This window comes from Centrocercus urophasianus, unplaced genomic scaffold (genome assembly GCF_019232065.1).
Source record: "Centrocercus urophasianus isolate 14NV4802_14NV808 unplaced genomic scaffold, USGS_Curo_1.0 seq_14, whole genome shotgun sequence".
In the NCBI taxonomy this organism is placed as follows: domain Eukaryota; kingdom Metazoa; phylum Chordata; class Aves; order Galliformes; family Phasianidae; genus Centrocercus; species Centrocercus urophasianus.
The window spans coordinates 20,762,552-20,786,262 of NW_024884586.1; the positions used below are offsets into that span (position 1 = coordinate 20,762,552).

Consider the following 23,711-nt stretch of genomic DNA (forward strand, 5'->3'; position numbering starts at 1 on the left):
TAAGCACAAGCCCTATTCATTTGTAGGCACATGGTGAGTGCACAGTGCCTGAGGACAGCTGCCTGAGAACACAGCAGTAACTGAAGGACCAGAGAGGGGATGAGTGCTTTCTCCTTCCAGGTTCTTCAGTCTGGTGATATTCCTCAGTACTGAGTAAGGACATTGTGTCGCTGCAAGTTAAAAGATTCTGAAAAAGCTCCTACTGCTTAACCCATTCACAAACAGGATGACTCATTTCACTTCCCACCAGCAATTTCCCGTGCTTCTGAAGCTTCCTGTCTTAGATAAGCTATGGAGCTCTTTTCTTACCAGTGACAACAGTTGGTACAGCCTGTCTCAGAAGAGGGCAAACCAACATGGGAAGGGAGAAAAACACTTTTGAATCAGTACCAGAACTGGCAGATAAGTGGAATGACTCAAGGAAATCTCTCCTCCTCCCTTCATCAATGTTATTACTGCCAAGAAACTGGAACAGTTGCTATTTAAATAAATTGTTTAGCACCTTGCAATAGGCCACATGACAAAAAATTATCAGAGAAGCGAGGCTTTTGTGAGCAGCAGGGAAAATAACCCCTTTTATTTCCCAGGAGCCAATGGTGGGACAGCAATAAAGTCTGTGAGTCTTCTGAGCCCTTTTGGCAAGATCTGAAGTTGATGCTTATCAAAAGAAATGAATTGAAAGACACTGATTTGATTGACCTTAAAGATTGTTGATGTTGAAAAACTTTGCCTGAGGGCAGCAGAGACAGAAAGTTTTATTCTTTTATCATGTCTTCTCTCACTCTTCTTGAAAGAGGAATAATTTCTTGTGATTTGTATGTATGCAGAACAAGTCAAAACACTGTATTCTGTAGCAGATTCCTGGCCTGAAATTATTTATCTGTCTTGCAAATGCTCTAAAGGTTTTGTTTTGTTTTGTTTTGTTTTGTTTTTTGAAACAAACAAAAACTTAGGAGAAGGTTGGGTCTATTAGTAGGACCAGTTTGGATTTCTAGGAGCATTTTCAGAGAATCATTAACATGGGATAAATTTGGCTCAGAAATACTTGAATGGGCTGGTATGAATTCCGCTGAAGTCAACATATTCAGAATTTGGCTGCAATTAGAGCTGGTGAAGCAGAGTTAAACATCTGAGAGTGGTCAGGCTTTGGCACAGGCTGCCCACGTAGGTGGGGGAGATGCTGTCCTTGCAAGGTGTTCAAGAAATGTGTAGATGTGATACTAGGGACTGTAGTTTAGTGGGGAACATCAGGGGTAGGTGGTTGGACTAGATGGTCTTAGAAGTCTTTCCCAATCTTAATGATTCTATGATTTCATGATCTCTATTTGCTTCCTAAATTATGACCCAGAGAAAGGTATTAAAACTGACCAGAACCAACACTGAAGTTAGTATGCAAGGCTAACTTCTACATGTGATCATCCTTCAGAAGGCTCTTTAGGGTCAGACTGATATCTCTTTATCCACCTTCCTCTTGTACTCGCTGATCCTTTTCACCCCTTTACTCCTTTAAGTACCAATGAATCTATTTTGTTATTGATCAGTATTTCGTCATCCATAGAAAACACATTCCAGGAGAAGAGAGAGGCCTGAATCAGAATCAGTGTATTTGTGGTTTTAGAAGTCAGAATCTTACTGACACAGCACTGTGAAGTTCCCCTGGGAGTTAAATAGCACCCTCCCTCCTGAAGTCAGCAGGAATCTCAATTCAGTTGACAGGGATGTTCTCCAAATGATGACGCTCTGAAGGTTAACTGATGGAGTCTGCATGGTGAATCCTGCAAGTGAGGATTCATGCAGGCATCTGGCCTCCTACTGTTGGTTGCTGACTACAGTATGAGTCTTAAATCTCCATGTCAGGTTGGATGGATTGCTTGGTAAAGCCATACAAACAGAATCTCCCTGTGGAGGCTGTGGGGTTGTACTGAAGGGACAAGTGATGGTGGTCAGCACTCCATTCTCTCTGTCTGTCACTTGTCCTTTTTCAGCTAAGGCAGAACTGACAGCATATAACAAACTTGCATCAGAATCATGCTTCCCTTAAAGTAGTTTGACTTCCTAGAGATTTGCTGAGAAAGGCAAGTTTGCTGAGTCAAGGACCAAATGAGGGCAACTTGTTAGTCACAATGCATAATTCAACCCCAGAGCTTTCCAGGTCCATCCCCAGACACACATGAGCTCTTGTAACATTATTAAAACTAGAAAACTTTCCTTAGCTGTAAGCCCAAAGAGAAGGGATTAAAGATCAGAGAAGGGAACTTCAGGAGGCCTGTGTGTCACAGTCAAAAGCAAGAGAAGCTTTTATAAACCATTCTGCAGCAGGTCCTAAGGAGACAAGTAATACCCATTTATTTTCCTTAGTCAACAGTTGCTAAAAAGTCATCTCTGTTGTGAGGAGGAGATGTGTGTTTTGTTGTGCAAAAGCATGCATGCTAGTCTGTTATTGGCAGAGGACAGAGCACTGCAGACAGGCAGGAAAGGGGGACAGAAATGAACAACAAACCGTAAGCAGCCACAGGGTATAAAAAACACGAGTAAGCCTTGGTTTCCAGGCACCTGAGCCAGTCCTCACACAAGCTGATGAAAGACGTGCTTTATTTTAGTAGCCTCGTAGCTAGTTCTATGAGGAACAGGATGCGTCTTGTTTTCTGTTTTTAAAATACCACATGCATCTAGAAGAATGTTGCTAATAACGACATCCTGCACTCATAAATTATCCTCATGATTTCAGATGGATGTCATTTTTCTCTCAATACTGCCTGTAAATATGCATGAATTTGACTCTATGCTGTTAGTGAACTGCTACATTGCATTCCAGATGTGCTACTGCATTCTGTAGTGACAAAGTGAGATTTCTAAGGGTAGTTTGTGTATCAGTTGAAATTTGTGAAGTATGTGGGGAGTCCTTGGAATGAAGGCTACAATAAAAGTACATTGTTTTCCATCATTAGCCTTTCTAGTCTTGCAATCCTGAATGAGTGCTCTATCCCAATGAAAGTGGTTAACAGAATAAATCCGAACATGCACATTCCAGGTCTCTTGGTAATTCCTTTTCTTCCATCTACCTACTTGTGCGGGGGAATAGTATGGCAAATAATTTGAAACAGAAATCAAACTCTCAAAATGTCAAGTTCCGAGGACATCATTTCAATTTTTTGAAAATGGTCTGATTGTGCTCCATGAGCCTCTGCAGTAGTTTCAGGTTTTCTCTTTAAAGTGATCTATCTAGCCAAAAATATTAAGTGTGAAGATACTATAAGAGTGAGTTTGGAGAGAAAAATGGGAAAAAAAACAACAAGCCACCACTGCCACCAACAAAGAAAACCAACACAGCAAAACATTTTAAGGTCCCTGGAACTGGTATAAATGTGGATATTTTGTGCCATCTGTTTTACCTTGTTGTTTTATTTTTGCAGCTGTCTTTCCAAACCAAAAGCTCTGTGGCCTTTCTGTTATAATTAAGCATAACAGCTTGGAGCTAAGTTAATTCATACCCTCTGGGGAGTTCATCTCATGGAGCCTTTGAGCGTGACTCTGTGTAAGAATGCTAAGAATACGTCTCCTTTCCACAAACAAAGATGGCAAGGAAAAACCATGTCCTTTTTGCCAGTGCCTGAAGTGTAAATGAAGTGTCTGAGTATGTTGATAGCTTTTGAAACTGGAAGCTTTTGCTTAGGAGTCCTGCCAATGCTGCCAGACAAAGTCTTCCCCTGTTCCTATGGCTTTCAGTATTCTCTGTACTCATTGCATTGCCATCCTCAGTAACCTGCTGCTGTGCAGTGTTAAGAAAGAAGGCTTCAGACTGAGATGGAAACGTAGGATTTTCCTGGTTACCTATTCAAGAAAAAGGCTGCTGTTAATGTCCATTAATCCATGGATGTGGATTGGCCTGGACATGTTCAACTCACACTTTGTGTGTGTGTGCACATATATATTTATGTATGTTATAACATATGGATGATCATGCTGGGCAACAGCTGTTCTCAGCCACTGGTCTTGAAACAGCACCTCCTTGGGTACCAGTAAAACCCTTTGCATTCTGTAAGACATGTCAAGGGTAATACTGTACATTAGCTCAATGGATATGTGCCCTGTGTGGATGCTACCTCATTTTCAGCAAGGCTGCTAAAGTGGAACTGGCGGTGCGTGGCTTAGCAGATGTTCAGTGCTGAACTCTCAGAGGCTCAGCCTGATGATAGGAATTGAAAGAATTAGCATGCATTGTTTGAAGAATGTAATGTTACTTCTGGGCATCTTGATTTTCACAGATTAGGGCACTACGTGGTTACTTTTGGGAGGGCTCACTTAAAAAATAAGTTCTTGACTTATGCCAGGGGTGTCCAATGTTTTGGCTTGCAGGAATTGTCTTGACACGCATATCAAATTTATAATATAGTTAATGTATCTAAGTAACAAGACTTATTCTTAATATATTTTTTATTTAAATATAAAACACAGGGAGAAACAAAAACGTAAAATTAGTGGGATATGTGACCTTGTATTTCTGAAAATAATTCATCAGTGTCTGGTTCCTTGGCACTGGTTGCAAATGTTAGTGAGTTCTCGAGGTGCTTGTCAGAAATTTTTGATGAAATATTACTTTTCCTGTGATTCATCCTTGAAAACAGTGGTTTACAAATGTATGTACTGCCAAAAAGCGATGATGTATAAGGTGTGATTGTGAAGCACGGGATATTTTTGTCTTTTAAGACAGGTCTTACGAAAATCTAGTAAAGAGACATAATCACATTTTTCTTTGTATTGAACGTCTGGTTGCAACTTCATATGTTCCATTTGAAAATATGTAGTTAATGTATTCATGTCAAAAGGAAATGGAGTTGTGAATATGAACAAAAAGATGATTTTTTTTGGAAACCTGAAACCTATTCTCAAATTCTTTTATCAAAACTGAAAAGAAGGCTGCATATTTTATGCTAGTGTTTAGCCAACACATAAAAGTGCATGAAATTATTTGCCATATCTTGAGCTTGCCATAAATTTCATTTTGAACTGTTATGATTTGAAACACAGCACAGATAAGTTGATTCTCACCTTATGCTTAACTCTTCTAAATGAGTGTTCAAATCCACCAAGAATGCTGTATCTATGAGCCATTTTTCATCTTCAATTTCTGGCACAAAGTTTCCTTTTGGTTCCATAAATGAATTGATTTCATTTTGCAAATCATGAAATCTTTCTAGCATTTTATCCTGACTTAGCCACCTTCCTTAAGAAAAGTAAATGATGTCTCCATAATCAGCATCCATTCTTTTAAGGAACTCCTGGAACTGGCAATGATTCAATCCCGTGGACTTTATGAAATTCATAGCTTTGATGACAATTGGCTTGATGTTACCATTTTTAAAGCTTTTGCACATAAATTTTCTTGATGTCTGATGCAGTGATATTTCATCAAAATGAGTTGCCAGTGGTAATTGTGTCATCTTCTATTAATTTCATAAGTTACTCTTTTTTACCAATCATTGTCGGGGCAGCATCAATAGCTGTACCAGATGAGTTGTTGACAAGAGCTAACAAAAATTGCTTTAACGTAACTTTTGCTGCTTCATACACATCATGATATTTAGTTGTGTCTTCTAACAGCACCGAAGAAGCTATTTCTTCAGTGATTCATTATCAATACCTCTGATGAAAATGAAAACTTGAGCCGTATCTGTGGCATCAGTACTTTCATCTATTGCTAAGTCATAAAAATTGAAATTGGCACTCTCCAGATTTCCTTTGACAGAAGTTCCTACTTCTTCTGTGCACCTGGCTACAGTCTGGTGAGACTGATTTTAGAAAAATCTGGTTTTTATCAGGACACATTACATCTATCACACTTTCCAAATATTGCTTAATAAACTCATCATCAGTAAATGGTTTTTATTTTATTTTATTTTTTGCAATCAGATTTGCTACCACATAACTAGCATTTACAACTGAGTCTATTTGTGTTAACTTTTTAAAAAAGATTATGTGGAGATGACAGACTTTAGTTCCACTGTTTTGTCTTTACAAAGCATTCCTTGATACGCATCGAATTTGGCAGCGTGTTTTTGCAGATAATGTCCTTGCAAATTGTAGTCTTTGAAAGCTGACACAGTCTCCTTACAAATTAAGCATAGTGCCATATTATTTGTCTCGACACTGCACTGTTCTCAACAAGCAGCACAAGCATGTGCCAGGTGTAACACACGTGGAGTTTGATGCAACTCAGTGTCCGTGATGGGTACAAGAAACAGTCAGCACTGCACTGCACCCTCCCCTTCCTCTGGTTCCAGTAACAGTGCCAGTCGCACACCAGTGCTTTGATTGTTGCCGAGTGATGGGTGCACACCAGGACACAGCTGCCACCATGACGGGGCAGGGCAGAGGGTGGCCGCACTGCGAGATGTGCGGCCTGTGGGCCGTGGCTTCGGCATGCCTGACTTATTCTTCTGTTCATGGCCTGAACTGCCCCAGGTGCATCATCCAGCACAGCACAGAGCCTATTGCATCCAAGCATTTTGTCTTAGGGTCTACAGCTACTCAGTCCTTCAGCCTCTTTTGAAAGGAGATCCTTTTGTGAGACTACCTCAGAGTAGGTCTGGCATATGCCAACAGACACAGAGTGCTTAGAGTGTAGCTCGGAGCATCACTCTCGTTTGAAAGAGGAGAAAGAGGAGGAAAAACAGCTCACTGATAGCACTGTCCTCTGCAAGGCGGAAGACTCAGCCTTGTCCATTGATGGGTAGCATTTAAATCTGAGTTTTACAGCTGTTTCTCTGCTCAAACTAAAGCATACAGGAACTTTAAGATCTTGCTGAGAAATTAACCCTAGCTCTTAGGGTTTTTAATGGAGGGAAGAGTCATGGGTTGCAGTTCTTACTCCCAGAGCTCTTTATACATTTTAACCAGGGACTCATTAGTGCAAAATGGCAGGCTTAAGATGCTGAGAGGCTCGCCTTAGGTTCTAAATGAGCTGCCTTTTGGTGAGCTGAAATCCTGGTGTGGATTCGACAGCTGAGCAGCAGTAGCACCCAACCTGTCAGGACCAGCTTCTCTGTCAGATTTGGCATCAGCCCCAAATGTCTGAACTGCTGTTACCGTTCGACTCTGCAGATGCCAGCTGGGTCACTCAGGCTTTAATGCAGTCCTCACATCAACTACAGCTCTGGGAGGCATGTGTGACTGTCACAAGGTGCCACGCAGTGGAAGCTGCGCGTACATGCAGCCTGCACAGGGGCTTCTGCCTGAAGTGGGGACTGGTCTCAGGAAGCAAGCAGGAGCTTATCCCCTTCAAAAGACAGAAACCCACCTGTTTGTCAGGCAAGAAAAAAAAAAACCTCTAAAATTCCAAACTCCAAGAACCTTTAACAAAGGTGAGAGTTCTGGTTGGGGAAACAATGGACAGTAACAGAGTTCTGTGAGTTCACTGCTCCAGTGTTTGGTTTTCAGTTGAGAACTGCCTTGAAGAGCCTCAGTAAGCACATTTTCTGTGGACTCATATCCAGTTGGAAAACATACATTTCCTTTTGCTTTTGTTGTTTTATTTAAGCTCAGTTGGCTTAATCCCATTGCAGTCGGGTTTATTTGATGTTTCTCCATTAGCTAAGTACTGCTGGGTGCTGTAGCACAGTACGTTTTATGGCAAGGAGTTGAAAACAGAGGAGCAGGTTGTAGTGTTAGTGGCATTTCCTGCAGTTGCTTTTTTGCTCCCGTTGAGCAGTGTGTTTTGCTGAGCAACTGTAGGCTTCTCTAACAAGAGAGAAGCACAACTGAGGAAAGGGAAACCACTTTGACTTCATCAATATCCTTCAGCTCCCCAGCCTGCCCTTTTCTGCTTGATGGCTTGCTGTCCACACATCTCTCTGTCCTCAGAGAGGCTTCTCCTAGCCTCACAGATTCATTCTTGGTGAAGAAGCTCCCATAAACAAATGGCAAACATCTCAGCATCGCTTCCACGTTGGGAAGGGCTATTTCAGTTGCTATGGGATCTGCTTAGAAAAGAAAACCATATCTTAAAATCACATTTCCATTCCAGGCAGTCTAACCTTGTGCTGTTCCTTTGTTTTTTAGCTTCTGGTAATTTTCTGAAGAAATCAGAATCATGCTCAGTTTTTGTTTTCCTACTGATATTTGGGGGCATGTTGTTAGTAAGACTTATGGCTTCTTGAGAACTAAATTCACATGAGTGCATATGTCCCAAGGAGCCTGAACTGAGTCACTTTCTACGCAGGCAGTATGTTGCTTAAGTTCTTGGGGAAGAAAAATAGAAATGCTACTAAATCTAGAAGCAATTCTGCATTTGTTGGCTTTGTCTCAGGATCAGTGTTTCAGTGTAAGATATTGAATACAGTTTTAAAAAATAAGGAATATTCTTGTGAAAGCAAGAGATGTCTGGTGAGAAAATTGAATACATCAGCCAATTTTCTATGAATGAGTCTTAAATGCAGGTAGAAGGAGCTAGTTTTTATTGATTCAAGCAGTAGTTCTAGCAATGGAAACCAAGGATCTGGATGGGAGAACTGCTACTGAAGGAATTAGTCACAGGTTAAAAATATTGGAAATACAGATTCATATGTTTGTATCTAAGGTTAAGTAGAATGCAGCACTGTTAAGAATTGAAGTGGAAGTTACATTTGAGTTATAATTTACAGGATATTTGGTAAAGAATGGAAATCTATGCTTGCAAGTAATCTTAGCAGCTAAATGATTCTGCTCATTCTCTGATACCTAACAATAATGTCTTTGGTTTCACACATGGATTTTTAAACCATGTATGTCAAAATAAAGTGAGTTCCATAGTGGAATTAGCATGGTCATGGGTTGACTGCCTGCTCCACACCTTGTTGGGAATTCCATGCTGTTGGAGTTAGCTAATTTAGTTGTACTCAAGGGGACTGCTGGACTGATGCAGAGATTGTTCTGGCCAGATCACAGTATGCATCAAGGACCATATGGTCATCAGTCCTTAGAACTACAAAGCAGGCTGGCCTGTCCTCCAGCAACTGCTCTAGTGCTGCTCCCTAACAGATCTCTTAGAATCTCTAAGCAAGCTCTGCATTTCCGTTGTCAATAATAGACATCTCACCAGATAAGCTCTTTAGTGGACTAGAAACAAACACCTTTTGCAGTAATTAGTATTAAATTAAGTGTAGTTTTAGATAGGAAGAGAGTGGCAGAAAGAGCAAAGTAATGTAGCATTGGCAGAAGGAGCAGCATGGGAACCTTGGAACCATTAATCTACATAAAGTGGGATTAGTGGGGTGGAATTTCCTCCCAGTCTGTCCTGTAAACTGTACTGGAAGGAGAATTCAGGTATTATGACCATTGTACCTGCCACAGACTTTAGGCTCTGGAATGCTGTTGTGGGACTGGCTGCACTGGCAGTATATTTACCACAGACAGCTCCTTCAGGCTGATTAGCTCCTGGTGCCTCTTCTGTGTCTGCTAAGAGAAAACAATTGTGAGAGTTATGTTTGTTCCTCTTTTCCCCACTTTCAGGAAATACCACACAGAGAAATTAAAGGGTAATTTGACAATAGGAAAAAGAGTAGATACCATGGCTTGACTGACTTGGTGCGTCAGCATGAGGATGAAAAGTGAGCAGAAAGAACAACTTCTTAGATGTCTGCAATCTGCCTCATTGGGCTCAGCTTCTTGACTCCTCAAAGTCTGCCCAGTAACGGCCTAAATCTTTTTGCAAAATTTTTGAGCCGAAGATGTTGAGGGCCATGAGCTGTTTTCCCCAGTCACCGCTCTGATGCTGATAAGGGCTATGGCTGGCAGAGCTCTGTGTGCATGTTGAGAAGTCACTGTGTGCAGTCATTTGCATTTAGAGCTGTTTTTAGCTGTAGAAGATGCTCCCTGCATTCAAACAGCTCTCATCAGAGCAACGGGGAATTCACCCTGCTGAGATGATGGTGAAGATGGAAATAACATTGCCACTACAGATGCCTTTTGGTACTATTAACTGTGTTCTTTTCTTGTTTGCTCCACAGATCCTGTGTGGGAAGGAGATCCCCCGCTGGGTGAACCGCCTGGCCTACTTCAGCTCCTGCATCCCTTTCCTCCAGAGCTGCCTCCCCAAGGAGTGGCTGACCCCAGCAGCCCTGCAGAGCCACATCAGCCTTGGCTTGCACAAGGAGGAGCATGGGGACACAACAGACGAGGAGTCTCCCTCCACCTCTGCCACTCCCTCAGCCTCAGGCGCCTCACGAACCTGTAGACATACCAGGGTCTGAGCTGTGCCCACTATGGCCTCTAGTAACATTCTCCTCTTTGTTGTGCTGTTTCTTCCTCAGTCACCCTTTCGCACACCATGGTTTCTCCCCTCTTTTCTCTTTTTTCATCTGACAAAGCAGGGGAGGGAAGACCCCTACTACTGAGGAGGAGAAGCTTCAGGCCCTATTCAAAAGGCTGCTACTACAGTTACTTGGCAAAATGATTGTGAACTCCAACACTGAGCTGAGGAATGTGGCAACTCTGCTGGATTCTCCTCCCAGGATCCCCATGCTCCTTGATCCATGGAGAATGCTGCTCTCTCAGACATGAGAGCTCATGTAGGAGCAGGGAGCACCATACTGTGATGTCCCTCCACTAGGACAGTTTTGTCTTTTTATCTCTTCCCCCGCACACTTGATCCCAGCAGCCTCCTCTGTATTTTGGCTTGGATTGCCACATGGCGAATTTCCTGCTTGCACCCAGTGAGGCAGGCAGAGCCAGAACTCAACCTTCTCATCTCTTAGACCAGCAACAAGCTCCACTCAGCCACATCCCTTTTGTAATTATCAGGTTTCTAATTCATGTGAAGGAATTGAAAGGTGCTGATGTTCTTACAACTACCAGTTTTCATTATTCAAATTTAAGAGCTCGACTGACTGCCCTGCTCTTGAAAATAATAACAAAGAGAACCCAGAAAATGAATGTGTTACTATGGCTTTTCTTCGGGATTAAAAAAAAAAAAGCTACTGCTTAGAGGCAGCTACTAAGTAAGTGCAGAGATGACTGTTGTCCATGTTGGTGCTTTTTGGCACAAACCCCTCTCAGATCCCCTACTTCTAGGCAGTGTTCCTGGTTACCTTTCTTTTTCCCCAGGCTGGCAAACGTATCTCCTACCTGACATTTGCGGGCTGTTTTTGAGGGAAATGGCCCTCTGGAGCAGTAAGATAAGGGGAAGAAATCTACTGGGAAGATCAGTACTTCTTTCAGCTTTTTCTTCTGCACCCATAAACATAAAACATGTCTCCTGAGCCACCCTTCCCCAGACCATTGCAGAGCCAACCCAAGAAGGTAAAAAATAAGTGATGAACCTGTTTCCTCCTCCTCCCTTTCTGGAGGTGGAGGGGGAAACCTAGGGCCACATCAAGAAAGCATGGGTGACCCTTCCCATGCATGGGCCACCATGGTGCCTTCTGTTGTGTGCACTATATCACTGGCATGAAAAATTGGCAGAGCTGGCTTGTTGGTCTCTCCAGGCAGGTTCTTTATATGAATCTGGGTGTTTCTGTTCATTCTGATGGCTGACAAGAAAGCTGAGGAGGGAGAAAAGGAGAGGTATACCAACCCTTCTACTCAATTACCTCACCAAGGTTTCAGAAGATGCAGAAGAGCATCAAAGGGAAACCCAAGCCTCTCTCCCCCTTCTAGCTCCTCTTGACCACACAAAGGAGGATAAAAAAGAACAGGTCTGGTGATGACAGGAGGTTGCAACTTTAGAAACGCTGTTCTCAACAGCTGCTATCAAGTCAGGACTTTCCCCTCCATCCAGAAAGAACTGTAAGTCCTTCAGAGATGTTGTTTCCTTTTACTCTTGAAGGAAAACCAAGAGCATGCTAAATCCAACCAGCTGTTTCTTTAGCTCAGGTATATAGAAGTGCATGCTCTCAGTGCTGAAGGTCTTGGCTATGATGCACATCATGTCTGCACAGACAGTGCTTCATGTTTTGTTACATGTGCATACCTCCAGTGAAAAAGGAGAAAAATGTGTGTTTGGACAATGAGCATTTTACAACGCACCTTCCATTTTCATCTTCTGAACAAATTGCTGCAAGTTCTGTACTGAACTAAAGTTATACTCCTTATAAACCTTGGCTACTCACAGTCAGTACTGCATTGTGAGCAGTTCTACAGCTCCTGGTATCCAATCCAGCAACCTGGCTTGTTCCAGGATGTTTAATAAGATTTCCATCCTGTTTTCCATTCTGCTGCCCAGAAACATTACACAATGTACTGTTGTGTGCTCTTTTCACCTGCAGTCATGGTCACTGTAGCCTAAACCAGCAATGCAAGTTCCATTCGTCTGAAGTTCCCAGGGTGCCTGCCAATAGCCAGCAGCACAGTATGTGCAGGGAATTTTAAAATCACTTTGTAGGTCCTTCTCTGGAGGTGAGTAAGAAAAGGCTTTCCCAGAGCTTTTGCATAGACCAGGGATTCCTGATCTGACAAAAGCCAGCCAACCAGCACCCTCAGGTTACTATTCTGCACCTGAGCTCCAGATAAAACATCATTATACATTTAGGAGAGAACTACGGCTCCAGTGGCACATTTCACAAGTAAGACCCTCACAGTATTCCAAAAGATAAAATATCTAACTGGCTGTGTTGTAACAGACAAGAAAGCTGCACTCAGCCTTCTTGGGGATGTGGATAAGTGCTTGAAGTATTGGGAGTAACACTTGGGGTGAACTGTTGTTGTCATAAAAACTAGATGTTTATCTACTTTTATGTTTGTCAGTCTTTTATGTAGGGGTCATAACAAGGAGGCATGCAACCTCTGTTGTAAGTCAAAATGAGAATATATTCCACTCTTCAAAAAGGTTTCTCCTCACCCCTCTCTGTTCAAGGTGATTGAACAATGACAAGAACAAAGGGACACTGTGGAAATAAAATATATATTGATAATAGCTTTATCTCTGTAATTTAACAGCATTTTAGATTATTAAAAATGAAAACATTTTTAAAGTCTAATTTACTGCTTATCTCTGGCACAGCATGTTTGATTTAAGCAAATCTTATCCTTCTGAACATAAAATTATTGTTATTATCATGTAATTGTATAGCATTTGCATTCATATTTGCTTTCTCTTACTCTTCTGGATTGGAACATCATGGGAAAATTTCAGATACCAGTAGTTATCAGTGGAAACAAAAGAACAGCCTATAACTCTTGACCAGAGCACTCAGTGGCACCAACACAACCCTTTAACCCAAGACTTGTTGGGCCCTTTTAGAATTTGGAACATGAGGGTGCTGACTCTGCACGTGGGCATCAGCAGCTGTGGATTATTTCTCTAACAGAGAGCTAATAGCAACAGGTGAGAAAGTAACAACAAAGGTGAGGTTAGCATAATGCTGGTGTTACATGTCAAACTGTTTCTAAGGAAAGTTAAAGTGAGAGGAATGAGGTAAGCAATAACCTCTCTTCTCAGCACTTCTATGTCTGTAATGGCAGCTGTCGTGGTTTTGGGAGATTCATCCACCCTCAGTACAGCACAGAGATGGGCACAGGACTGTTCTCTTCTCTTAGCTCCCATATGAAAGTTGGCATTTCTGGAATTCAAGTATTTGACTGAATGGTAGAACTCATTCATTTGCTACCTGGAATAAATAATGAATGGTTCTAAATCTTGGAGGAGTTTATCTGTGCAGCCAGCTTTGTTTTGAAAGGATATACAAGTTTCTGGGCTGCAATGTGATTAGGATAAGGGATAACAATGTGGGAAAACTGACAGTGTTCTGGTGGCTGTCACTTCCTTAGGAAACAAAATGAAAGATGTAGCTAATGACCAGACTTTGGGGACTGCCTTAATCAATGAGCTTTGACAGAAAGGTCAAAATCATGAAGGAAACCCTCTGGAAGGATGTCTGTTCCTCTACAGAAGCTACTGGGGGCTACAGGTGTACCTTGCCAGCACTGAGCTGACTGTCTTTTGTTGTAAGTGAAGATTCAGCTGGCAACGCAGCAGTTATCCACCAAGTGAATATTAACAAAGCCTACATGCTGCCCTGGGGAGGGCAGATGCTGTGTGTTTCTTTGCAGCAGTGATCTCAGTGCTTTATCGCCCCTGAATGGCATTGATTCCTGCTGCTCTGGTCCTGCCCTGCTGGGGTGTCCCAGCTGTAGAAGCTCCTGATCCCTCAGTGCCTCTTGCTTTCTCTAAATGTCCCTGATCTCAGTTTAGACACAAAGGCTTTTCACAGAATCACAGAATGGCCTGGGTTGAAAAGTGCCACAATGATCATGTGGTTTCAACCCCCCTGCTACGTGCATGGTTGCCAACCAGCAGACCAGGCTGCCCAGAGCCACATCCAGCCTGGCCTTGAATGCCTGCAGGGATGGGGCATCCACAGCCTCCTTGGGCAACCTGTTCCACTGCGTAATAATTTCTTGCTTTCTCATTCCTGTGGCTTCAAAGCTCTCTCTCGTGAAGGCAAAGTCCCTGCTCCTTCCCCTGTATGCATTCAGAGAGCACTAACTGTATGTCAGGGCAGGTGTGGATCGCTGCAGTTTTGCGGACGGCACTTTGATCTCACCACGACGGCCACACCGCAGCAACTCTGCTTTGCTGGAATACGGAGCGAACCGCCACTCATGAGCGTGATGCCTTAATATAACGACGCAGTACATTTATACGACGCTAGGCAACAGCTGGCCCGCCCTACGAGCCGGCCTCAGCGGCGTGCCGGCCTCGCGGAGCGCAGCGGAACGCCGTGTGCGGGCTGCGCCGGCGGAGGGAGCGGTGTGGCGGGCGGTCCGGCGCCGGAAGCGGCAGCAGCGGGCGGACGGTGGAGCCTCATGGAGCGGCTCCGCAAGCTGTGGCGGGGCCGCACGATGACCTTCGGCGTGCCGCTGCTGGTGAGCGGGGCGGTCAGGGAGAGGGTTAAGGCACGGGAGGTGCGGCGGGGCGGGAAAAGGCGCTGTGCGGATACGTTATGGATGCCGTGGCCGCAGCTTTCCGGTAACGAACGAGTCCGATTCGGTGGGGAGGCGCAGCTGGGGGCGTGATGAGGCGTTGCGGGAAGCACGGCGCGTATGTGCTGCTTCTCTTGTGGGGTCGAAAAAGTGCCATAAAGCTTGCGAGCGACCAGTCTTCCAAAAGGACAAGGTGCCTTGGCGGGTCCTGCAAGGTGCACGCAGGTCATAACACTGTGGGGAAAAAGGGAAACGTCGTTCTGAGAGACAGAAAGATGCAGGGTGAAGAGATGGACTCCTCCGAGCCCTCAGCGGGACGAGTTTAGCAGCTCCTGTAAACTCGGGAAGGCCCGGCACGTAAAAGATGCAGCAGGCGTTGTGCTGCTGGGGTTACTGCAGGCACCCGGTCAGCTTGTCCTGAGAAGTTCTGCACGGCTGTTGATACGTTGTGGTTGGCGATGCTTTTGTGGCTTGTGAAAGAAGCGCTGAAGTCCACGCACGTCGGATCGGCTGCTGAGGGAGAAGGGACTCTTCCTTAGGATGGGAAGTTCGTGGTACTCTTTAGGAAGGGATTAAAGAAGCAGCTGCCAGCACGGCTGTGGGTCCCAGACCATGGCAGCCCTTCAGCACTTCTGATGCTTTTGCACGATTTCTCATCAGTCTATAGCAGAAGTTTTGGGGTGACTGTTTTTTTTTTTTGTTGTCTTTTTTTTTTTTTTAAATTAATTAATTTATTTTTGACTTTGCACTCCAGAATTTCATTCCCCTTTCTTTACTTCAGAGATCCTTCCTCCGGAGTCAGTGTTAAGCAGAGGAACTCTCTGCTTTCTTTCTTTCTGGGGTTTCACGTCTCCCCTGCCTTAAAATTATTGTCCCCTGTGAATGTCATCGTGCTGCTGCCCAAAGACTACCTAACGAGGAAGGAAAAGGACAATTCATGTGGCTCATGGCAGCTCCCCAGCTGAACATTGAACTCTGAAAGCACCTCAGGAGCTGAACACAGTTTTGCTAAAAGATCAACTGCAGCACCAGTGGCACTGAATGTGTGTCCAGAACTGCAAAAGTGTGCCTTTGTGACCTTCAAGTTCTGCTGAATTTGGTGATAATACTGACATACAAGGTCCTGTTAGAAGCTTGCGTGCTGTGCATTTTTTCACTAGACAGAAGTTTATTCTTCAATACTGCCGGACCTCATCAGCGCTATATTTTTTTATTGTAATTATTATTATTGAAATGAATCTCATGTCTTGCCTCCTTGCACTGCATATTTGAATAAAAAGCCTCTATAGCACTCTTTAAAAATACTCCAAGGTTAAAGAGATGGTAACTCAGTGGTAGATTAGGCTCTCGCTATGAGCATACATGCACAAATATGTATTAAAAATATTTCTTCCTTTTTAGTGTAAATTATCTTCTTGATCCTTTTATTTCCCCTGTGTTCATTTGGGAGTTGTTAGAATATTGTCGTCTGAAAGGGATTTTCTTGGCTGATCCTTAAAACCTTAAACTGACAACAGCTTTGCCAGGAAGATGTGTCAGTTGCAGTGTTTGGGCACACTTTTTCCAGCTTGTGTGCTGCTGGCCAGGCAGCCTGAGGGCTGAAGTGGAGGTGGTGACAGCTGTGTTGGTGCCAGGCTGACTGCATGATGTAGCTCTGAAGTTCACTGTTAGGGTGGAGGGCTGTGCTGTGGTGGCTTAAGTGTCTTCGCCAGCTGCATTGGCATCTCTTTCCTATCATAATGTAAAATGTCTCCTTATCACATGAAGCCTACCATACACAAGCATTTTCAGGGTACTTGGTTCTATTCCAGGAGAGCTTCATGACTACTTTAAAAAACATGGTAAAAATCATTAAATTGCATGCTCAGGACACTTTCCAAATCTTGTGTTTGTGATTCAGCCTTTGGCTGATTCCAAACGAGGGTCTTTCATATCCTATAAGTTGCAGAAGCCACATGCAGCTGTGGTTCCAGTTCTCCTGTCAGCTTATCAATATGAATTTCTCAGTGTCTTCACAGGCAGGACGCACAGTCTGTGCTCATTTGGGCATTTCTGTTTTACACCTGTTTAAGCATATTGCTCTATACATGTGCTATTTCAGATTTCAAGCTTGTAGAGCATTGCAAAATCCTTCATATCTGTAGATGAGGATTTCCACATCTTTCCTTTTCTTTTGCTTTCTTCTTTTTTCCCTCGTCATGTAATGACTGCGTGTTCACAAGTGCTTTCCTTGTAGGTCTCTTCCTCTCTCTGGATCTTCAGTGTTTCAACTACTGTGTGCAGTGTTGCCAAAAGAGAAGATGAGGGCAGCCTGGAACTGTGAAAGATCTTTTTTTCTATGAGTAAATTTTTTCCTAAAATGTATTTCCACCAGCGTTCATGTGCACAGACTGTCCTACATTGCCATCTACATTGCTGCCTTGAGCAGTGCAGGTTGTCTTTGATAGACACTTCGTCCCAGGCATCAGAGGAGCAAGACATCATTGGGTAATGCTGTGACCATGTGTTCATCTCCCAGGAGACCCACAGAGAAGCCCAGCAGTGTCTCAGGCCACGCAATGAACTGCTGGCCTCCCAGCCTTATCGACCTGCTCCAAAAACCCACATTCCCACCCATCAGGATGTGAATTTCTGTCTGTGGATGAGTTTCTTTCACTGCTGAATTCGAGCTCAACTGGAAGCTGTGGCTCTTGCTCTCTCTGTAAAAACTGTTATTAAATTCACTTTTGATAGTGTATGAAAAAGGATTGCTGCAATCAACGTTTTTTTTTTACTTCTAGATATGTCAGTGCTATTGTTAACATTGTTGGCATCACTCAAGGTGGTGGGGGGGGAATGCAGGCTTGAGGAATTGGCAGGATTTTCATTAACATCCATTACTTGTGGAGTTTTACAATGAGATGTGAAATATGCAGAACTGTCAGCTCATCTGTTTCTGAGCTCACCTTTGGATCAGTGCCTTCAACTTTTCTTTTTGATTCTTAATATTTGAGGAGTATCTTCCAGATAAGTATTAGACAAACAAGTAGGTGCTCCTTTCTACTTTTTGAACCCGTGAGTGCCCAGACTGGTAATTTCAAGAAGGAATCCAAATCTTGGCTTTTAGGAGCTTCTGGAGAAAGAGAAGGTGGTACCCAGCAGCTGCAGCTTGGCCACCATGGCAAACCTGGTTTTCAGACAGCTGCAGCTGCTGAGTGAAGTTCCTGGGTCATCTGAGCAGCCCAAGCCATCAATGTGTGTAATGCAAAGTGACAGGGCTGTGGCTGAAAATGCCCTTTTTTGCTAATTGCTCACACTGAGGAACATATGGCTTGCTGTCTCTTCTGCATTGTTCTTAGGTTGGTTTCTACTTAATGCGTTTGCCATGCTTTCCAACCTGTTATGAAATGGACATTTTAATAAACAAATGTGTTTGTTTTTTTTCTTCCTAAGACACAGAATAGTAGCATTGCAAGTGACAGGCTGAGAGAGTTGGGGCTATGCAGCTTGGAAAAGAGAATGCTCCAGGGATACCTGAGAGCAGCCTGTCAGTATCCAAAGGGGGGCTGTAAGAAATAAGGGGTCAGACTCTTTAGCAGGGACTGCTGTGGTAATATTAGGGGAAACAGTTTCAAACTAAAAGAGGGAGATTTAGATTGGATATGAGGAAGAAGTTTATTGCAGTAAAGGTGGTGAAGCGTTGGCACAGGTTGTCCAGAGAGGCAGTGGATGCCCCATCCCTGGAGACTCAAGGTCAGGCTGGATGGGCTCTGAGCAGCCTGATTTCACTGTGGGTGTCCCTGTTCTTTGCAGGGGAGTTGGGCTGGATGGCCTTTAAGGAGCCCTTCCAAATCATACGACTGTAAGTCTAAGTGTGTGGACTGGTTTTGGTGTATTGTGGCCTGTAGCCACTCGTATTTGCAACTGTCAGACTGACTGCTTTGAACATACTCTACCTTGAGCTGGTTAAGGCAGTGCTTGTCCAAGTGCAGTACTCTGCCTGGAGTTCCAGGTTGCATAGCACTGCACAGGGCTGCGTTACCAGCTGGTTGTGACTGCCTCTGCTGTGTGCCAGGTGCTGCCCCAGGTGAGGATGCAGCCATCTATTGGCGTGTTTAATCTGTTTCTGGATGTGGTGCAGTTTGTAAGCTCTAATGTACACAGTAAGTCGGAGCGCTCCCTTACTTGATTGTGCTCTTGAATCAAATTAAGAAATTTGTATTTTTGTTTTTCCCCTGATCTGAGCTGAGAGTGGTTGCGGACAAGAAGAAAGGCAGACCTGGTTCTGCTCCCACTGGGAGCAGGGTGAAATCTCAGTCAGTTTCAGAGAGGATTCTGCTCCGGTTCTCTCTCAGCAGCCTGCGCAGCACTGGCAAGCAACTCCTTTGAGTGGGAGCTGGCAGAGGAGGGCGCTTGAGGCTCGGCTGATTTTCTTGGCAGTGCAAAATGCTGCTTTATTTAGGAAACAAATGGGAGACTTCAGTCCCCTGGGCTGCCAAATCGCTGTCTTTCACCAGCCCTACACTGCATACATGACAGTTCTTTAGAAAGGAAACCCCGAAACCCTTTTGACTGTGATCACTGCAAACTAAAATAAAAATCATTCATAGCTGCTCTAGTTTTGAAGCTCACAATGAGTAGTTGGAGGGTTTTGCAGCAGCAGTCCTGAAGAAGAGGCTGAAAATTATCACATTCCTTCACCAGCAATATTTATCATAACATTTTCCTGCTTTCTTTACACCGTAATATGTGTTGCCAGCACTAATTAGTGTGGTTTCATGTAGGGCTCTGCAACAAATGTAATGTACCTTCGTGATCTGCCTGTCACAGTCACTGCTGTAACAAGGATGAGTCTCTCTAGCAACAGGGATGCTTGTAACACCACCAATCACTGCTGCTGGAGAAATTGTTTCCTGTTATTGTTTTAGCCCAAGGGACTGAAAATGGCTCCAAAAAAGTAGGGATCTGCTCTTAACTATATTCTTGTGCTGTTATGAGTCCTTGGTGAACATCGTCTCGCTGTGGTTGGTGACAAACACAAGTGTTATCCATCCTAACACACAGTTCAAATGATCAGCCTGATGCCATCTATAACTAATTGCATAACATACTTCCCGACGCAGAAGTGAACAAATAGATTTTTAAAAAGAATTAAAGAGAGTTTTATGTCATTTTTTTACATAAGACATTTATTGAGGCTGCTGAGTGTATGTGACAGATGGTGCTCTTATGTCACATCCTATCTTTCATTTTGTTTTGCAACACGCAAGTCTTCCATGCATGCATAATTGTATTACAACGTTGTAGGGTTGTTTTTTGTTGTTTTTTTTTGTGTACTCACTGAAACATAAAGAAATGATCCAGCACGAGTTCTTTGATGGGAGGTTGAGCTCACTGTGCTGCTGAGCTGCTCACCCTAACGGGTGCTGAGTGCTGCTTCACCAATGTGTTTCCTGGTTTTACATCCTAAGCTAAACTTTGGGAGGAAAGGAGAAAGCACAGCATTTCATCACTCTGCTGAATGCATTCAAGTAATTAAGCAGGTTGCGTTCACTCCATAATAAAGTTTGTGCTCTGTATCTGAAGCATGTAAAACTAACGGTTCTGTTGCAGAATGCCGTTATATCTCAACTTTCCGACTTGGGTAGTCTTCAGTTGCTCATGCATTTACATTTTATGATTTAAGCATATGATTATTAAATCAGGATGGAGGAAAATGTACTTAATTTTCTTTTTGTTTGGAGTTACCTTCCCAGTTTTCACTTTAAGTGGAGCGTCAAGTTGCATCTGACCTCATGAAAATGTTGCCAACCTAATTGTTCTATTTATATGGTATCCTGAATAACTTCTGCTAGGATTTCCCCTGCGTCTCTTTTGTCTGGGCCTGTCTGGCATTTGTTGGAACATACTGGACTTTGCTTTGCCCTTGACTTACACTGAGCAATTTAATTCATTGTAATGCTTTTTTATCTTGCAAGGAACGTAGAGATTATCTCCATTTTATAAATTGGAAAACTAGAAACGTGAGTGAGAGTTATGGAGTATGCAAAGCCAACAAGCTAAGAACATTGCTGAAATTTGTAGTGTCTTACCCCACTTCTGATTATTTTGCCTGCTAAATCTAGATCTATCATTGTTTGTATGTCTGTACTGTTCCCTTTAAATACAATTATATGAACAAGGTGAGGACATCTTCCCTCATAGTACAAAAGAGAACAGCAATACTTAAGCCAAGGCCAGTACTTCACTCAACACATTGTCTGTCTCCAGGTACTTTGTTACCTTTAACGCTATTACAGTTGCACAAACTCATTGATACCTTCCTGTACTGTCATTGCTTCTTTTACTGACTTTTGAATGCAGTTAAATATATATATAATTAACTTAAGAGCTGCTGTGGCATAGAATCATAGAATCACCAAGGTTGGAGAAGATCTGGAGGAAGAGAAACTGACCATCACAGTACTGGAAGTGTAAGGCATTCGTATTGATAATGACTCTAAGCGACGCGTCCAGCTTACCAGGCTGGCTGTTCTGCTTATGCTGTATGAAAAGCAAAAGGAAACCGAAATGCAAGTTTTTTGCCCCAGGAGCAGCATAAAGATGTTGTGAATAAGGTTACAGTTTCAGGCCAAAACTTGTCTTAAGGAAGAGAAGTGTGTGTGTATCAACTTCTTTATCATGTGTATAGCTGCAAACATGAAATTAATGTATAATAGATGGCTGCTGTCAAACAAGTGAAACAGTGTGGTGAGGCCAAATGAGAGCAGCACATGATTTATTTCATGCAGCAGCTGTCTGCCTCACTTCCACTAGCTACTTTACAGAGTTTTAGATGATCTAAGCTAAAAAAGTCCCCAAACATTTGCTTTATAGTTGAACGTGCCTTTGTTCTTATTACATTTCATAACAATATACTTCATGCAATTTTGTTGTCAGACAGGCTAATTTTGAAGTGATGCTGCAAGGATTTCTGCTTTCTCCCTCGTTGAACCTGCTATACACCAGTGCATCTGCTTTGGCTCCACCACAGCCACTCTGACATCACAACCATAAAGCGCTGTTTGTAACTATAAACTTGACTGTAGTACTGCTGATTTCTTTCTTTAGGACATGACATTTGTTAAATTAACACATAAGATGTTAATTAACATAATTCTCATTAGAACTTAAAGAATATCAGCTAATGGATTTTTTTTTTACCATATTAAGATTCATTTACTGTCTGTTCCTTGAGACTTTCAGCATATGGTGTGAAGATAGCATATCATCAGCTGACATACCAGATACGGCTGAATAAATCTTAAATAATTTTCAGGCTCTTTTAAACTATTTTGAATGCTTTTATTTTCTGTTTCCTGTTACTTGTTCTTAACAGAATATTCATACATAAAGAAAGCATTATTTTTTCCTTGATATTAATACTTCCTATTCTATTGTATGTATAGATGAATCAGTATCTATCCAGAAGAACAGCATTAATGCCTTGAGCTACAAATACGGGGCTGTCCCATTTGTGGTAGGCCTCTCAAAGGATTTTCTTACCAACCTTTTGAAGCTGTAGCTCTGTGATATATCCAGCTGCCAGACCACAAAACTTTGCTCTCTGTGTTTCTGTGTCAGTATGTGGAGTGTTCTTCACAACATCTAAATGTTTAGTTGTTGTACCGAGGGACATGGTTCAGCAGGAAATGTTGGTGATGGTTGGAGTGGATGATCTTGGAGATCTTTTCTAATCTTGGTGGTTCTATGATTCTTTTTTCTGTGGTGGTCCTAACACACACTTTCATTGTGTTGTTTTTCAGCTCTACATTGTTGGGGGATCTTTTGGACTCCGTGAGTTTGCTCAGATAAGATATGATGTCCACAAACTACATGGCAAGGTACTTCAAGTGGTTTTCTCTTCATTTCATTTTGCAAATGTGCTGACTCATAAAAGATAGTTTGCTCGGACAAGCAAAATATTAGTATTAGGAGATATTATTTTATGCTCTTAGGCAGCAAGCAGTATAGATAATAGAGGCTGAGATAATAGCAAGTCTTTTTGCCAGCTGTGGAAAGTGATTAACAAATAGTTTGGTTCCTACTGTTGTTTGTAAGTGGCAATTCTGAGTCTGGAGAAAGGAAGTGTAGCACATCAGGAAGGAGGTTATTAGAAAGATTTTGTACCTAATTTAGACTAAACAACTTTATATTTTAAAAGGTGCACAAGAGAAAGTTGCTGCCCACTGGATGAGGCTGTGCATGGCCCGGTTCAGCCTGGGCTCACATGCCTGCAGGGCTGGGGTACTTTGTGAGCCTGCCATTGCGATGCGGAGGGTCACTGTGGTCCCAGCGCTGCTGACTTGCAGAAGGTGTGAAGCTTTTTAAAGATGGTAGAGTGCTTCATATAAAAAGTGTTTATGTGAGACTCCAGACACTGTGCATAAGATGTTCACTACAGAATTTGTAACATAAGTCGGAGCGGGCTTGCGGTGGCTTTCTACTGTCAAATCTTTCAGGTCCTCACCTGTTCAAGGTGTGGAGACCCTCATGTTTCGCCTTAGACAATTGTTATGGGCCGTCTGAATTCCTTCATTTGTTCTTCATTGCTCTCTGCACTGCATACCTGGCTATGGCACATGAAGCACCATGCAGCCTGCTACTGCTCAGACTCTTACGTGACATAGCCCATAAGATGGGAGAAGAATCTTAGTGCTCTGGCTGGTTACTTTTTCCAGTCCTAGGCTTTCAGAACCAGCTGTAGCATTTAAGTTTTCCTCCAATCAGGTGGCAATCACAGGAGGGGGGAGAAGATTTCTGTTGTTCCTGTCAGTTTCTTAGTCAGATCTGTACTC

General features: G+C 43.0%; 2 protein-coding genes across 2 annotated transcripts in view; both read left to right on the plus strand.

Annotated features, from left to right (window-relative positions):
- LOC122157594 (deubiquitinase DESI2-like) overlaps positions 1–13,034 on the plus strand; it is a 54,918-nt gene extending 41,884 nt beyond the window's left edge. The window contains exon 5 of the mRNA XM_042813436.1: positions 9,984–13,034. Coding sequence (XP_042669370.1) covers positions 9,984–10,226 — 243 coding nt within the window. The 3' untranslated portion in view covers positions 10,227–13,034. The remainder of the gene's footprint in view (positions 1–9,983) is intronic.
- A 1,714-nt stretch (positions 13,035–14,748) lies between these two features.
- LOC122157596 (cytochrome c oxidase assembly protein COX16 homolog, mitochondrial) overlaps positions 14,749–23,711 on the plus strand; it is a 45,726-nt gene continuing 36,763 nt past the window's right edge. The window contains exons 1-2 of the mRNA XM_042813439.1: positions 14,749–14,838; positions 22,680–22,757. Coding sequence (XP_042669373.1) covers positions 14,779–14,838; positions 22,680–22,757 — 138 coding nt within the window. The 5' untranslated portion in view covers positions 14,749–14,778. The remainder of the gene's footprint in view (positions 14,839–22,679; positions 22,758–23,711) is intronic.